We start from the raw sequence: 14,675 nt of genomic DNA, 5'->3' as shown, positions 1-14,675 counted from the left end.
GTATTATATCCGTGATTGGTTTAGTCTAAAGAAGTTAAAAATGCGCTCTGTAATTGTGAACCGTTTTCGGGTCACGTAAAACGCATGGCAATCATTGTGCATCCATAAGCCATCCACTCACTAGTTTAAAAAAATTGCTGTAATCTGCAGGCACGCATATGAATTCCTAATGGCTTAAAGATGTTGAAAACTCAAGTAATTGTGTTAACGATATGAAAAACAAAGCTAAGTGTGTAGAAGAACTCGACAGTAAGAACCAAGCGAAATTAGTGAAAACCAATCGCGCTCAGTTAAAATGAGCTGTTCCTTGATGGTTGTTTTACGCATCAAATGACTTGCCTTTAAGAGGAAAAACAAATGCAAATGCTGTTATTGACAGGTGTTGAAACGTTTTAAAAATTCCCCTAATATGCCACCATAACTTCTTACAGGACCCAAAATGATTTAGATTCTGAAAAAAACTGTACAGTTTTACAAAAATCAGCAAAGTGCAGTAACCCGACGTGGCACGGACTCCACAATTCGTTGGAAGTGCTGTGCAGAAATATTGAGCCACACTGCGCCTACAGCCCTCCATAATTACAAAAGTGTTGCCGGTGCAGTATCTTGTGCGCGAACGGACATCTCGAATACGTTCCAGAAATGGTCGATGGGCTTTACGTCAAGCGATCAGGGTGGCCAAACCATTCGCTTGAACTGTACAGAATGTTATTCAAACCAACTGCTAGCATTTGTGACTGGGTGACAAAGGGCATTGTCATCCATAAAAATTCCATAGTTGTTTGGGAACAAGAGCCGAACATAACCTTTCCCAGTCAGTTAGACCATAGGATCCACTCCATTCCATGCAAAAACAGCCCACAACTTTAAGGATCCACCATCAGCTTCCACAATGCCTTTTTAACAATTAGGGACCATAGCTTCGTGAGGTCTCCACCACACTCGAATCCCACCATCAGCTCTTACCAACAAAAATCGGCGTTCATCTCAGCAGGCCACTGTTTTCCAGTCATCTAGGAGCCAACCGGTGTGGTCACGATCCCAGGAGCGGCGCTGCAGCAAGTGTTGTGCTTTTAGCGATAGCCCATTAACGACAGATTTCGTCGCACTGTCCTAAGGAATACGTACGTCGTACGACCACACTGTCTGCGGTCATTTCACGCAATGTTGCTTGTCTGTTGGCATTGACAACACTACGCAAACGCCGCTGCTCTCGGTCGATAAATGAAGGCGTCGGCCAGTGCGTTGTCCGTGATGAGAGTACTTGCCTACAATTTGTAATTCTTGGTGCAATGGACAGCGGAATATTGAATTCCCCAAAGATTTTCTATATGGAATGCCCCATGCGTCTGGCTCCAACTAACATTCCCCGTTCAAAGTATGTTTATTCCCGTCTTGCGGCCATAATCACATCGGAAACCTTTTCATATGAACCACGTGAGTGTAAATGGCAGCTCCGCCAATCCACTGCGAGACTACCGCCATCTGTATATGTGCATTTCGCTATACGTGACTTTTGTCACCTCAACGCATATCATGTGTTATCCCATAGGTTGAGCGTGAGCGGGAGCACGATGTAGCTTCCACATAAATGGATGTTAAAACTTGTGGTAGCGGCTCAAAAGCGAAAAATATGGAAATCACTGCGAAATTTGTATCGGCAGAAAAACAATTAATCGAGAGACCAGGGCTTACGAAGGGATCAGCAGCAATTAATGTAAATGGCGGAAAAGGAAAATCTGAGAATGCAAAAGTAAGTTTCATTATAATGAGGCTGTTAGCTTCTTTATGTTTAGAGCATTGAGCAGTTGCTAAAACTGCACTGTAGAAACCATTACGAGAGACTGATGATCTGACAACAAAGTCCTCAAAATTTCTAAATTGGGAAACTATTTTTCCCCTACTGACACGAAAAATCTGCAGGCGCCCCTTGTAGCAATCATAGCAAGTACAATGCCTCGTCTCCAGTTAGTCTACGTGAAAAACAAGTATTTGTTATAATGTTGAAGCGGCAGAGCGCTGGTTAGGAAGTGGTAAGTATGGAACCACAAATAAAGTGTACTTTGTTGTTTTTATTAAAAACGAATAAAATCTTTACAATGAGAAAAATGCACGAATATGATCCTTAAAATGCATGGGAGGAAAGTGATAGCAAGAAAAACTAATTTGAAGTTTTATATACTTGCAGCATTAAGTAGTAAATGAGTTACACACCAAGGCCAATCAAATAATTATTCTTATTAACTTCACATACAGCTTAAATCCCACAGACACTGACGGAAAAAACCGCAACATCAAGAAATAATTACTGTAGAGTAATGAAATTTCAGGAATACTTTTCTCTAGGTAACAAATTTAAGTTATTAACATTGCAAGATCACAGGTTAATGTAAGCGGAAGATAAGACGTTGCAAATGTGAAATGCTGGTACTTTAACAACCGTTGTAACCTCCAGAATGTTGAATGCAACAATGAAAACATGCACGCAATGTGTTTTTCATCTGGAAAGATGGAAGTTTGCCTTTTGCATTTCGTCTTTCAGTACAGAGACGGGTTAAAGATGTTTGTGGATGACGCTGTAGTTGTCAAATGTGAGTTCGATTGGAGACAGATGGGGTGATCGAGCAGGCCAAAACAACATGTCGACGCTTTGTACAGCATAACGCGTTACAGTAGCTGTATGTGGGCGACCGTTATCCTGTTGGAAAACACCCGCTGGAATGCTGTTCATTAATGGCAGCACAACAGGTCGAATCACCAGACTAACGTAAAATTTGCAGTCATGTGCGTGGGAAAACCACGAGAGTGCTCCCGCTGTTATAGGAAATCGCAGCACAGACGATAACTTCTGGTGTAGGTCCATCGTGTCTAGCATGCAGACAGGTTGGCTGCAGGCCCTCAAAACGGTCCCTTTCTAACCAGCACACGGCCATCACTGGCACAGTGGCGGTACCATCTTCCATCAGGAAACATGATGGGCCTCCAACCCGCCGCGCAACAGGGTGTCTGCCTCGGGGCTGTCATCGAAGTAACAGATTTGTAACAGTTCAGTTGTAAGAGTCGAGGGGCATGAAAGGGAAGCAGTTGTTGGGAAGGGAGTGAGACAGTGTTGTAGCGTATCCCCGATGTTATTCAATATGTACATTGAGCAAGCAGTAAAGGAAACAAAAGAAAAATCGTAGTAGGAGTTATAATCCATGGAGAAGAAATAAAAACTTTGAGGTTCGCCGATGACATTGTAAGTCTGTCATAGACAGCAAAGGACCTGGAAGAGGAGCTGAACGGAATGGACAGTGTCTTGAAAGGAGGATATAAGATGAACATCAACAAAAGCAAAACGAGGATAATGGAATGTAGTCGAATTAAATCGGGTGATGCAGAGGGAATTAGAATAGGAAATGAGACACTTAAAGTAGTAAAGGAGTTTTGCTATTTGGGGAGCAAAATAACTGATGATGGTCGAAGTAGAGAGGATATAAAATGTAGACTGCCAATGGCAAGGAAAGCGTTTCTGAAGAAGAGAAATTTGTTAACATCGAGTATAGATTTAAGTGTCAGGAAGTCGTTTCTGAAAGTATTTGTATGGAGTGTAGCCATGTATGGAAGTGAAACGTGGACGATAAATAGTTTAGACAAGAAGAGAATAGAAGCTTTCGAAATGTAGTGCTACGGAAGAATACTGAAGATTAGATGGGTAGATCATATAAGTAATGAAGAGGTATTGAGTAGAATTGAAGAGAAGAGAAATTTGTGGCACAACTTGACTAGAAGGAGGAATCAGTTGGTAGGGCATATTCTGAGGCATCAAGGGATCACCAATTTAGTATTGGAGGGCAGCGTGGAGCGTAAAAATCGTAGAGGGAGACCAAGACATGAATACACTAAGCAGATTCACAAAGATGTAGGTTGCAGTAGGTACTGGGAGATGAAGAAGCTTGCACAGGATAGAGTGGCATGGAGAGCTGCATCAAGTCAGTCTCTGGACTGGAGACCACAACAACAACAACAACAACAACAACAACAGTTCACTGCGTCACTGTGGTGCCAACTGCTCAACTGTTGCTGAACGTGCCGTACGGTGCGCCAGAGCCACACGCCGAACATGATAATCTTCCCTCTCGGTAGTGCCAAGTGGCGTCCGGAGCCAGGTCATCTTGCGACCGCATACTCTCGTGACCACAGCTGCCACCAGTCGTGTACAGAGGCTACATTCCTGCCAAGTCTTTCTGTAATATCGCAGAAAGAAAAGCCAGCTTCTCGTAGCCCTATTATGCGACCTCATTCAAACTCACTGATGTGTTGATAATGGCGTCTTTGTCGCCTTTAAGGCATTCTTGCCTAACATCCACTCATCACATTCAGTGTCGGCCTCTGTGGCCGAGCGGTTCTAGGCGCTTCAGACCAGATCAACGCGGCTGTTACGGTCGCAGGTTCGAATCCTGCCTCGGGCATGGATGTGTGTGATGGTTCAAATGGCTCTGAGCACTATGGGACTTAACATCTGAGGTCATCAGTCCCCTGGAATTTAGAACTACTTAAACCTAACTAACCTAAGGACATCACACACATCCATGCCCGAGGCAGGATTCGAACCTGCGACCGTAGTGGTCACGCGGTTCCAGACTGAAGCGCTTAGCACCACCGCTCGGCCACACTGGCCGGCGATGTATGTGATGTCCTTACGTTAGTTAGGTTTACGTATTTCTAAGTTCTAGGGGACTAATGACCTCAGATGTGAAGTCCCATAGTGCTTAGAGCCATTTGAAGCATCACATCCAGTCTCGAAGGTAAGTAACGCTCACGACCGTTACAATGTGTATTTAAAGCAAACTTTATCTGCATCCTCATTGTGGCTCTAGTAGCGCCACTCTTACGTGACTGACGCGAAATTTGAATACACATCATCTTTCACATGTAGAAAAACATCTACCAACTTTCGTTTATGTCACACAACTTCTTGTTGGTGTTGCGATTTTTTTTCCGTCAGTGTATTTAGAATGGAGGGCGAAGCCATTTCAAGTAATACAATTTTAAATACTTATTTCATTGGCGAGCATGATCTCTCGACCACAAAGTCAAGTGTGTCGCTTGCACCAACCAAACTTAAGTGAGCTCATGAAACATAGAGGTGAACAGAATTAATCGCCGACGGCCATGTAACAGCCTTACAGTTGGTGGAGGTGCTTCAGGATTAACAGAAATTAGTAAGTATGCGGGTGGATCTTAAATTTAAACATAGCTTTAGATGAAACTTGTACTAAAGCTCGCATCTAGGCGGTTTCGCTCATATTAACTCAAGCAGGATTTAGATAAGTTGCTTTAAAACCATACATGTTTGACATATAAAACACCGATGCAAGACAAGCTCTTAATTTCAGAGTTTGCTGGAAAGTAAATAGCGGCAACAGCCGACCAAATACTCCGTAGTCAACAACAATAAATAGACCAACTACATGACAATTAGCGAACAGGTGTCTAGTTCGGAAAACAGCAACAAGCATTGTGGACTTCATGTAATCAGATCGCCAGGTGTCTTACCAAAATCGATACGTTTTCCGCGGATACTTTACGGAATTGTTTGGTGAATCTCACCAGCACAACCAAAGAATAAAAGGTGGCTCCTAATGCATTGAATATTGTTTAACCTGTCCTGTAACATACACGTATAGACAGAATTGAACATTATTCTTATTATATACAAAATCAGTGCATAACACACGAGTGACCTGCACTGAAAGTATTAAACACAATTCTAACGAAATACAGGATTCCAATGAATTACGAGTTGGGCAATCATTAAGCGGCAAACACTATTCTAAAGATATACAAAAACCAACAATGAGCAATGAATAAGCACTATTTTCGTAAAATAAAAGACACTAGATTATGTGGTCGGCAGGTAGTTATGGTTAATATTAACTATAACTACCTGTAACACTATTTTCATAAAATACAAGTCACATGAAAAAGTTAACGAGAACGACGTAAGCAGAAAAATGAGACAGGTAACTTACAGATGGATATGACACAAAACGCGTCTTACCCACAAAATCAACACAGTAACGCTGCTCCACAGCGTGGCAAGTAGACAAAATTTGAAATGTAATATAAGTTCGCCACAGATCGCGAATACGTGTCCAAAAAACTGGCCAGACACAGCCAAAAGTAGCAAAACACAAACGAGCGCCGATGGCTCAAAAAAGCGAACCGGAAGAACGACACAGGTGCCAAATAAGCCTGAGAGGAACCAGGATGCAGTAGCCCACAAAATGCCTGAGAACGAATTACTGCCCATTACTAATAGAACTCACTATATATTCCACAATTTTGTCACGCCACCGTACTCTGAGCAGGCAAGCTTCCTTCAGCTGTCGAGTAGGAGCCAGTAAACTCCAGCTGGCTTGATGTCGCCAGACACAATCCTCAGCTCAGTCCGGAACCTTCCAGCAACGTTCAGCTCAACACAGCACTCACACTTTGCCCGTAAACACGGACTTACAACTGCCCACTCCTGCCCCCGTAGCTAGTCGAGCACGGGCCTTCATCCGCGTCCGCGCGCAGCTAAAACGTGCCCTCTTCCGGTCCAGCGTCATCTGGTCTCCCAGAAAAAGCCAAACAATGGTCCGATGCAATCGGTACAAGAACTTCAAAGACATAACTCACACATGGCGCGAATGTTATTCGCATAAAAAGCTGAAAGTAAACTGCCATTGTTTTAAGTCATCAGTCTTCTGACTGGTTTGATGCAGCTCGCAACGAATTCGTCTCCTGCGCCAAGTTCCTCATCTCAGACTAGCACTTGTAGCCTACGTCTTCAGTTATTTACCTTATGAATTACACTATCTGTCATCTTCTGGGTTCTGGCGCTGCAGTCCGGAACCGCGGGACTGCTACGGTCGCAGGTTCGAATCCTGCCTCGGGCATGTGTGTGTGTGATGTCCTTAGGTTAGTTCGGTTTAAGTAGTTCTAAGTTCTAGGGGACTTATGACCTAAGATGTTGAGTCTCATAGTGCTCAGAGCCATTTGAACCATTTTTTGTCTTCTTCCACAGATTTTAAACCCTATAGCTCCGTCTAGTTCCATGGAATCATATCTTAGCAAACGTCGTACCGTTTTGTCCCTTCCTGTCAGTTCCTTGTAGTGTCCCATACCCATTATCTTCATTACTCGCAGCATTTCGTAGATTCCGATAAGAGTTCGAGCCTGGTGTGCGTCTGCGGTGAAGAGACCATTGGCCGTCTCGCCAGACTTGTATATATGTGGCGGCAATTCTTTTGGAAGTGTCCGAAAGAACAAACACCAAGTACATTTCCTACTGCTTGGGTCGCTGATATTTCGGGAATGTAGCAGTGCTGTTCCAAGGGTATCGCAGTCATTATGTTGTCACCGATCATTTTAAGCATGATGTTGTGCCTTACCTTGAGCTGTGCTCATTCCAGGGCGATCTCTCTATAGAAAGCCGCTCAGACATCACAGCCATTTAAATTCAAAAGATCTAAAGAAAGTTTAACGACACCAAAAGTTTAAAAAAATATTGTGTCAAAATTTTATAATAAAATTTAAACAGTGTAACTTCTACTTTTAAAACAACTAACTCTCACACCCACAAAATTCTTAAGCCCAGTTAATTTCAGCAATTTCAAAGACCAGACACACACCAGAATGTCCGAAACACGAATGAGCCTTTTGTTCTAATGTCGGTGTAAAAATAAAAAAATAAATATATTTACATTCAAATGTGACACTCACCATGCACTGAAGCGTTGCCTCGTTCTCCACCAGCAAACATATGTTGGGGAGCACCCACAGTAGGCGACTAATACTGGGAGTGGCTGACAACTCTGTTGTTTCTGGTCGCCGATGTGCAGCACCTCCGTTAATAGGCCGCATATGGCGACCATCCACCTATGGCTACCACGGTTACTCCACTGCTAGGTGGGGTACTTCGGCAAAGGAAGGACACAACACGTCCAACTGTGAAAGCGCCACTACACAACCCCTGCAGGATCTTCCCTCACACCGCTACAACAATACACTAGCCGGTGCAGACACTACTCGACCGGCATCACATAGAGCGCTACTCGCAGACGGAACATAGAGCCCTTTGCCGAGCAGTGCGTGGTGCGTGCTGCCCTTTGGCAGAGTCGCGACTCTATCGCCTCCTAGCGGGGCGGTAGGGTGGTGTGGCCTCGAGCGCCGTCAGAGATCGTTGACAATCGGTGACGGGCCGCCTCAGGAGAAATAATTTTAAGAGAGAATCCTACAAGTCAAAGCTTTCAACTAAATCCAAAAGTGGACGTCCGACCACCGGTTCAGCTGCAAGTACTCCATCTGGCAGAGGTTGTGTCGTTGCACAACCAAATGCCGAAGTTTTGCAATGCAACAAGACCAGCTGTAGTTTGTCACTAGAGCCTAGTAGCTGCCCTCCACGATGAACTAACGGAATGATATAGACAGACTGGTGTAGTGCACTCTAGGTTACAGATCCAGCCAGAGACGGTAGTTCACTCACCACTAGCGGTACAGTGACTGCCACTATTGACAGTCAGTTGGCAATATGCGTGTGGAGTTCCACACTGGAGTTGCAGCTATTGCTGTCATAAGCAGAAGACTGTCATGGTAGTTTTGATAATGGCTCTGAGCACTACGGGACTTAACTTCTGTGGTCATCAGTCCCCTAGAACTTAGAACTACTTAAACCTAACTAACCCAAGGACATCACACACATCCATGCCCGAAGCAGGATTCGAACCTGCGACCGTAGCGGTCACGCGGTTCCAGACTGAAGCGCCTTTAACCGCACGGCCACACCGGCCGGCTTTTTTTTGAAGTTCGTTGTTGATCGATTAGCTCAGTTTTTTTATTACAGAGGGCAGCTAACCCTCTGACCGAACATGCTGAGCTGCCGTGCCGGCTTTTTGATAATGCTCTGCCATGCTGCATAAATAGTATTTGGCAGCATTGTGCGTAATACATCCTCTCTTGGCTCTTGGTAGCACTGTGCCTTACAGTCTATATAATGCTGACTCGCATTCGGGAGGATGATGGTTCAATCCCGCGTCTGCCATCCTCATATACGTTTTCTGTGATTTCCTTAAATCGCTTCAAGTAAATGCCGGGATGGTTCTTGAGAAAGGACACGGTCGACTTCCTTACCCATCCTTTCCTAATCCAATGGGATCAATGACCTCGCTGTGTGGTCCCCCAACCAACCAACCAACGTATTGCTAAGTCGATATCTATGTAACGCTAAGTCGATATGTATTGGATGGGAAATGGAGCATCTCTGTATTGAATTTCACATCAGGATTTTGTGCTCTCCAAAGCGGACCTGAGGGCTTCACGACCTTTTGTAGGAGTGTGGTCTTGGCGCACTTTACGAAGGAAGATGATGCAAGAATTTTGAGAGCTTTTATCGAAGATATCAAACTTAGTACGAGTACTTCCTGCAGATAACATTTATCAAGCAATAAGCAGTCTCCTTTCACATCAAGATTTGAATCTATGAATTAGCACAAGGTTACCCTGAAATATTTCAGTTTTTAGGATTTTCTCAACACTGAGTATAAATTCATGGACCACCTACAAGCTCTAAGAACGTATCTCCTGCCGAGTGAAACAGACTTCCTTGAGCGCCTTATGGAGATACTTCAAATAGAGTCGGCAAATCCTGCCTCACAGTTGTATCTTTACCGTTTATATGGCATTCTTGAGCCTGCTGTTCTTCCGCTAATACACAATATGAAGATATTCTTCAGAGACTGGATGTGGGATTACTTGAAATTTATAACGCTGATACTGGTTGGGATATTTCCAGTTGGGCTAACGTACTGTACGTTGGACAGGAACGGTTTTTGCTATGACCATGCCATCCTATAAGATGCTGCTTAGTGTCGTTTGACGATCTAAACGAACGAAACTCTTACTCAGCCTGGCCGTCAAGCGACAGATAACAGCTGCTAGGCAGATGAGATGCCTATCAGGAATGAAGCCTTTATTGCAGATATTAAATCTCAGAAACGGTGCACTTTGTGCATCAAATGTAGTATTGCACACTATCTGAGGTGTTCGAATGCTCCGGGGAGACATTGAACAAGGACGTGCAGCAAATAAAAGGCGTGGATGATCATACCAGAGTACATTTTGCACTCCTGGTGACGTTTCGAGCAGGGGCTTTCCTATAGGAAGGAACACAGATTTTGGCAGTCAGATGTGTTCTGTATTTGACTTGATGGTACAGCTACAACGCCTAGAAGGAAAGTTGCACGGTGGACCTACAATGGATGTGGAATATGCGAAGCTAGTTGAAAAGGCTGGTTTGAACATTACAGTGGAGGAAAGGGAATCTACACGAATCAGTGTGTACCAGAGACAGTGCTAGCATAGAGCAGATAAAAGCTCTTGGCACTTTTTTTGTTTTCTCGGTCCTTCCCTGTTCCGCAATTTAGTCGACTGTTTTTAGCCTGCGTTTGTAGCAGCAAAAATGACCTGCCGAGACCGTTGATGAGAGCAGCAGAAATGACCTGCCCAGATCGTTGATGAGCGACAACTGATTGTTAGTAAAACCTGAGATGGGCGCGACAAAAATTTCCAGGAAAGAGAAGATAGCGTCTTTCAGAGTCGTGAATATGTAAGTGCACCACAACGGTCAGGAGTGAGGCGAGGAAGAAGACAATTTGTGAATCGTGAATTTATGGAATGAGTTAAAAGAGTTTGTAGCAGGAAGATGAGCCAACAGGGACGTGTCTACTCGTTACATTCAAGTGTGTTCATAATTCAACCAACTATCTTCAATGTTGATGCAAGTTTTTTGTTATGTAGGCATTCTGAAAGTTTTTCCCCACTCCCATCTGCAGAGCCTGTTTAGAGGCAAGCTGTGCGTCTGTAGTAAGTGCAGCGGCACATCAACTGCGGTCGAACACTTCTAGAGAATACTAGCTGCTTATGTACTCGTTTTAGTTACTCACACCAACATCTAATTTCTTCTTGTAAAGTAGTTTGGTCTCCATTCACAGGGGTGACGTAGAGTTGTTCACCGGTGACTAACCAATAATCACACTAAACACTGTACGAAGCAGAAAAGGCTGTCCCTCCAATAGTGGCAATACGTGTCAAAATTTTGAGGTTCCAACTACTTACTAAACAGACGCCTTCAACTGAGACAGTCGGTTGTTGGAAGATTATGAGGATGGAAAGATAAGTACATAGGACACAGAAACAAAGGATCTGGAAAAAATAAAATGAGAGACTGACGACTAAATATTGTGTTCTTTAAACACTATCAGTGCTACTCCTAGGTATTAACATCAATCTGTTGCGTTTGCTGCATGCATTTGTCCATACGGTCCTTCACCAATCATTTTACAATACAAATTTTCTAAAGTTCACATTATATTCTGTCATTGTAGGTAATCGGTCAGATACGTAATAGTCTGCTTTACTTTTTAATTTTTATAAAACAGCAGATAGCGATGCAGCTGCAGTCTGTGACAACTGTTCACGCTAAGAGAGATGTTTCAGCAATGAACTCAGACTGTGACGACAGTTATTTCACAGGCATCCGCAGCCTTGTGTCGACCATACAGCGATACACGATGCTCTTGCAGTAAGAAATCAGCTTAAGTGGCTGCTGCAGTCTGTGATGACCATCTTGTGAAGAGCTGCATTGGTACATGATGAGGTTCCGTGGCAAGCTGTCATGGCAGTTCGTCATACCGTGTCGTCGAAGAGGCAGCGGCAGGTAGTGCAGTTTGCTGAGAGCTGCACTCTGTAACAGTCAAACCGAAGTATGTGATGCGGCTCAGCGGCAGCCACACTCTGCGACCACCATGTCGTGGTAGCTGTAGTGGTAGGTGACGACGCCAGTGGGCTCCATGTAGAGCACGGAGATGGGCAGGAGGCGCGTGGGCACGCAGCAGGCGCGCGGGGCCAGCCCTGGCCGGAACGTGTGCAGCAGCGCCTGCACCAGCGCGTGCTTGGTGGGCGACAGGTGCTCCGGCAGCGGCCACGAGCACCGACCCGCGCACTGGAACGCCTGTAACTCGCGAAGCACACACACCTCACTCCCGACGTCAAATGGGACTAGCGAGAATAGAGTGGTGGGGTGGGGAGGGGAGGGGAGGGGAGGGGAGGGGAGGGGAGGGAAGGCGAGGGGAGGTGAGGTGAGGTGAGGTGAGGTGCGGCAAAGGGCGGCGAGAGGATGGGAGGGGAAGGGAGAGGAGGGGTGGGGAAGGGAGAGAAGGGGTAGGGGAGGGAGAGGAGGGGTGGGGGAAGGGAGAGGAGGGGTGGGGAGGGAAAGGGAGAGGAGGGGTGGGGAGGGAAAGGGAGAGGAGGGGTGGGGAGGGAAAGGGAGAGGAGGGGTGGGGAGGGAAAGGGAGAGGAGGGGTGGGGAGGGAAAAGGAGAGGAGGAATGGGGAGGGAAAGGGAGAGGAGGAATGGGGAGGGAAAGGGAGAGGAGGAATGGGGAGGGAAAGGGAGAGGAGGGGAGGGAAAGGGAGAGGAGGGGAGGGAAAGGGAGAGAAGGGGATGGAAAGGAAGAGGAGGGGAGGGAAAGGAAGGGGCGGGGAGGGGAAGCAGTGTTCTAGTCGAAATGGACGCTTCAGCCTGTTGAGAGATTAAGAACTACCCGCTTGTTCCATTTTTGGGATCTGCAGGACAGACCCTATACTCCATATGGCGGGAGAAGAGCTCTGACAGTTGAAGTGGCCTTGCCGCACGTGCATGGCCAACCAGATTACGAGATTTTACATTACCATGGCAACACCCAGTGTTGCCGAGTTGCTAGGTGACCCTTGCTTTGTCAGTGGTGGCAAAGGCATCGTTCAGCTTTGTGTGTCTACATGTGCATTCCACTAATTTTGCAAGTCTCTTGCTGTGCGTGTGTGCGTATGTGCGTGCGAGCGCGTGTGCGCGTGCGGGCGTGTGGAGGTGTGGGTGTACACGCAAATTTATGTACAGATTGTGTGTTTACTTTGAAAGGGAGAATTGTGGGCTTTCGATACAAGTGCGTAAAGCGATTAATAGAGTAGCAGAAGCATTGAGCATCTCTACAGCGACGGTGAAGAGCGTCACAAATGATATTGAGGCTACCTATTCAGCTGGGAGCCTTGTTATTGTGACGCATGGAAAGTCAGGGAAGAGATAGTGTTGTGTGACAAACAGGCAACGTTGAAAAATGCTCTCACACAATAAGTATACGCATCCTACAGCATGAAGGAATATCTGACACTTAAAAAGTCGAGGGCGTAACAATCGGGTAGTGGTTCGTTCACAGGCAGGATCACAAGGCTCTCCATTACTTTAAAGGAATTGGGTTCGGGTGGAAATAATTCACAGGAACAAAGGTGCTACAGGAATGCAGAGACATTTTAGCGTGGAGATGTTGTTTCCTGCATAAGATGCTAGGAGCCAATGAGGTCAATGTAATATGGATTCACGAAACATGGACCAACTTGCGTCACGCACGGTCCGTCGGGTGGGCAGACTACACGCACCATAGAAATATGAGCGTGCCAACTGGTAAAGGAGGACGACTAATTGTTCATGCTGGCTCTGCGGACGGTTTCGTGGCCTGAGCTATGATAATGTATCAGTCAAAATAAAACTCGATTTGCATGAGGAGGTACATTTAAAGACCGGCTTGTTACTTGTTTGCTACCAAATGATGTTTTGGTTATGGACAACGTGCTGTATCATTTTGTAAAGTTAAGTAAGGCACCATTGGCTGCTGTAAGGAGAGATGACAGTCAGCTGGTTGAAAGATAATAAAATAGGCTTTGAACAGAATATGAGAAATGTGGAACTGCTGGAATCAGTGAAACGATACAAGCCACAGAAGATGCTGTATGCTATTCGTTAGTAGAGTACCACAGCTATAAAGCTATACTTCTTCCATCGTACTGCTGCCATTAATGTACTATCGAACTTATCTGGGCCCAAAGAAAAGATGTCGCAGAGCAAAATACAACCTTTACATAGCGAGATACAGAGAAGTTCGTAAATGAAGCAGTCACACGAATAAAGCTACAAAATTGGAAGAATGTATTGAATCATTTGCGTAAAGATATTATAAAGCCGAATTTAGAAGAAGACGGAAGAGTAGAATCCATACAAAATTTTGTAATTTCTTTATCAGACGATGAGGACAGCAGCAGTGAAGATACGGAAGCCTGTGTGGCCATGAATACAGATGATCATTAAGACGATTATGATCTCGGAGTTCGCGTTCTTCAGTACAAAATATAAATATAATGTCTTCATTCGATTTCTTACACGAAACATTTGTGACTTTTGCTGTACCTTGTTAAAATCGAAAATCTATTTGTCTGTGTTTGTGTAAGAAGACAAATTCCTCTAGCACACGAGTAAAAAAAAAAAATTATCAAGCTACGCGTCACTCAGTGCAATGCTGCCAGCAAGAATGCTGCAATGATTCATGCGGCATTGTTAGGCTTTGTAGACCTGGTTGCCACGCTGCCGAAGGGTGGGAGGGAAAGGTCCGTTGCCCCTCACCCCGCCGAGCCAGTAGCTGGCCAACTGCACCTCCATGTCGAATACCGGCAAGTGAGCTGGTAGCTGTCAGAGCTCTTGTCTCGCCGAACGGAGCATACCTACACCAACAAAATTTCGAAGGTTATTCACATGTACTTTCTGACTATACTATTTTAGCACGAGTG

General features: G+C 45.1%; 1 protein-coding gene across 1 annotated transcript in view; it reads right to left on the bottom strand.

Annotated features, from left to right (window-relative positions):
* Positions 1 to 11,800: 11,800 nt before the first annotated feature.
* Positions 11,801 to 14,675, bottom strand: part of LOC124775944 (bone morphogenetic protein 8A-like) — a 79,360-nt gene continuing 76,485 nt past the window's right edge. The window contains exon 5 of the mRNA XM_047250788.1: positions 11,801 to 12,034. Within this exon, the coding sequence (XP_047106744.1) occupies positions 11,801 to 12,034 (234 nt within the window). The remainder of the gene's footprint in view (positions 12,035 to 14,675) is intronic.

This window comes from Schistocerca piceifrons, chromosome 2, assembly GCF_021461385.2.
Source record: "Schistocerca piceifrons isolate TAMUIC-IGC-003096 chromosome 2, iqSchPice1.1, whole genome shotgun sequence".
Classification (NCBI taxonomy): Eukaryota; Metazoa; Arthropoda; class Insecta; order Orthoptera; family Acrididae; genus Schistocerca; species Schistocerca piceifrons.
The sequence above is the reverse complement of the archived record's forward strand: the minus strand, read 5'-3'. Positions and strand labels throughout refer to the sequence as shown.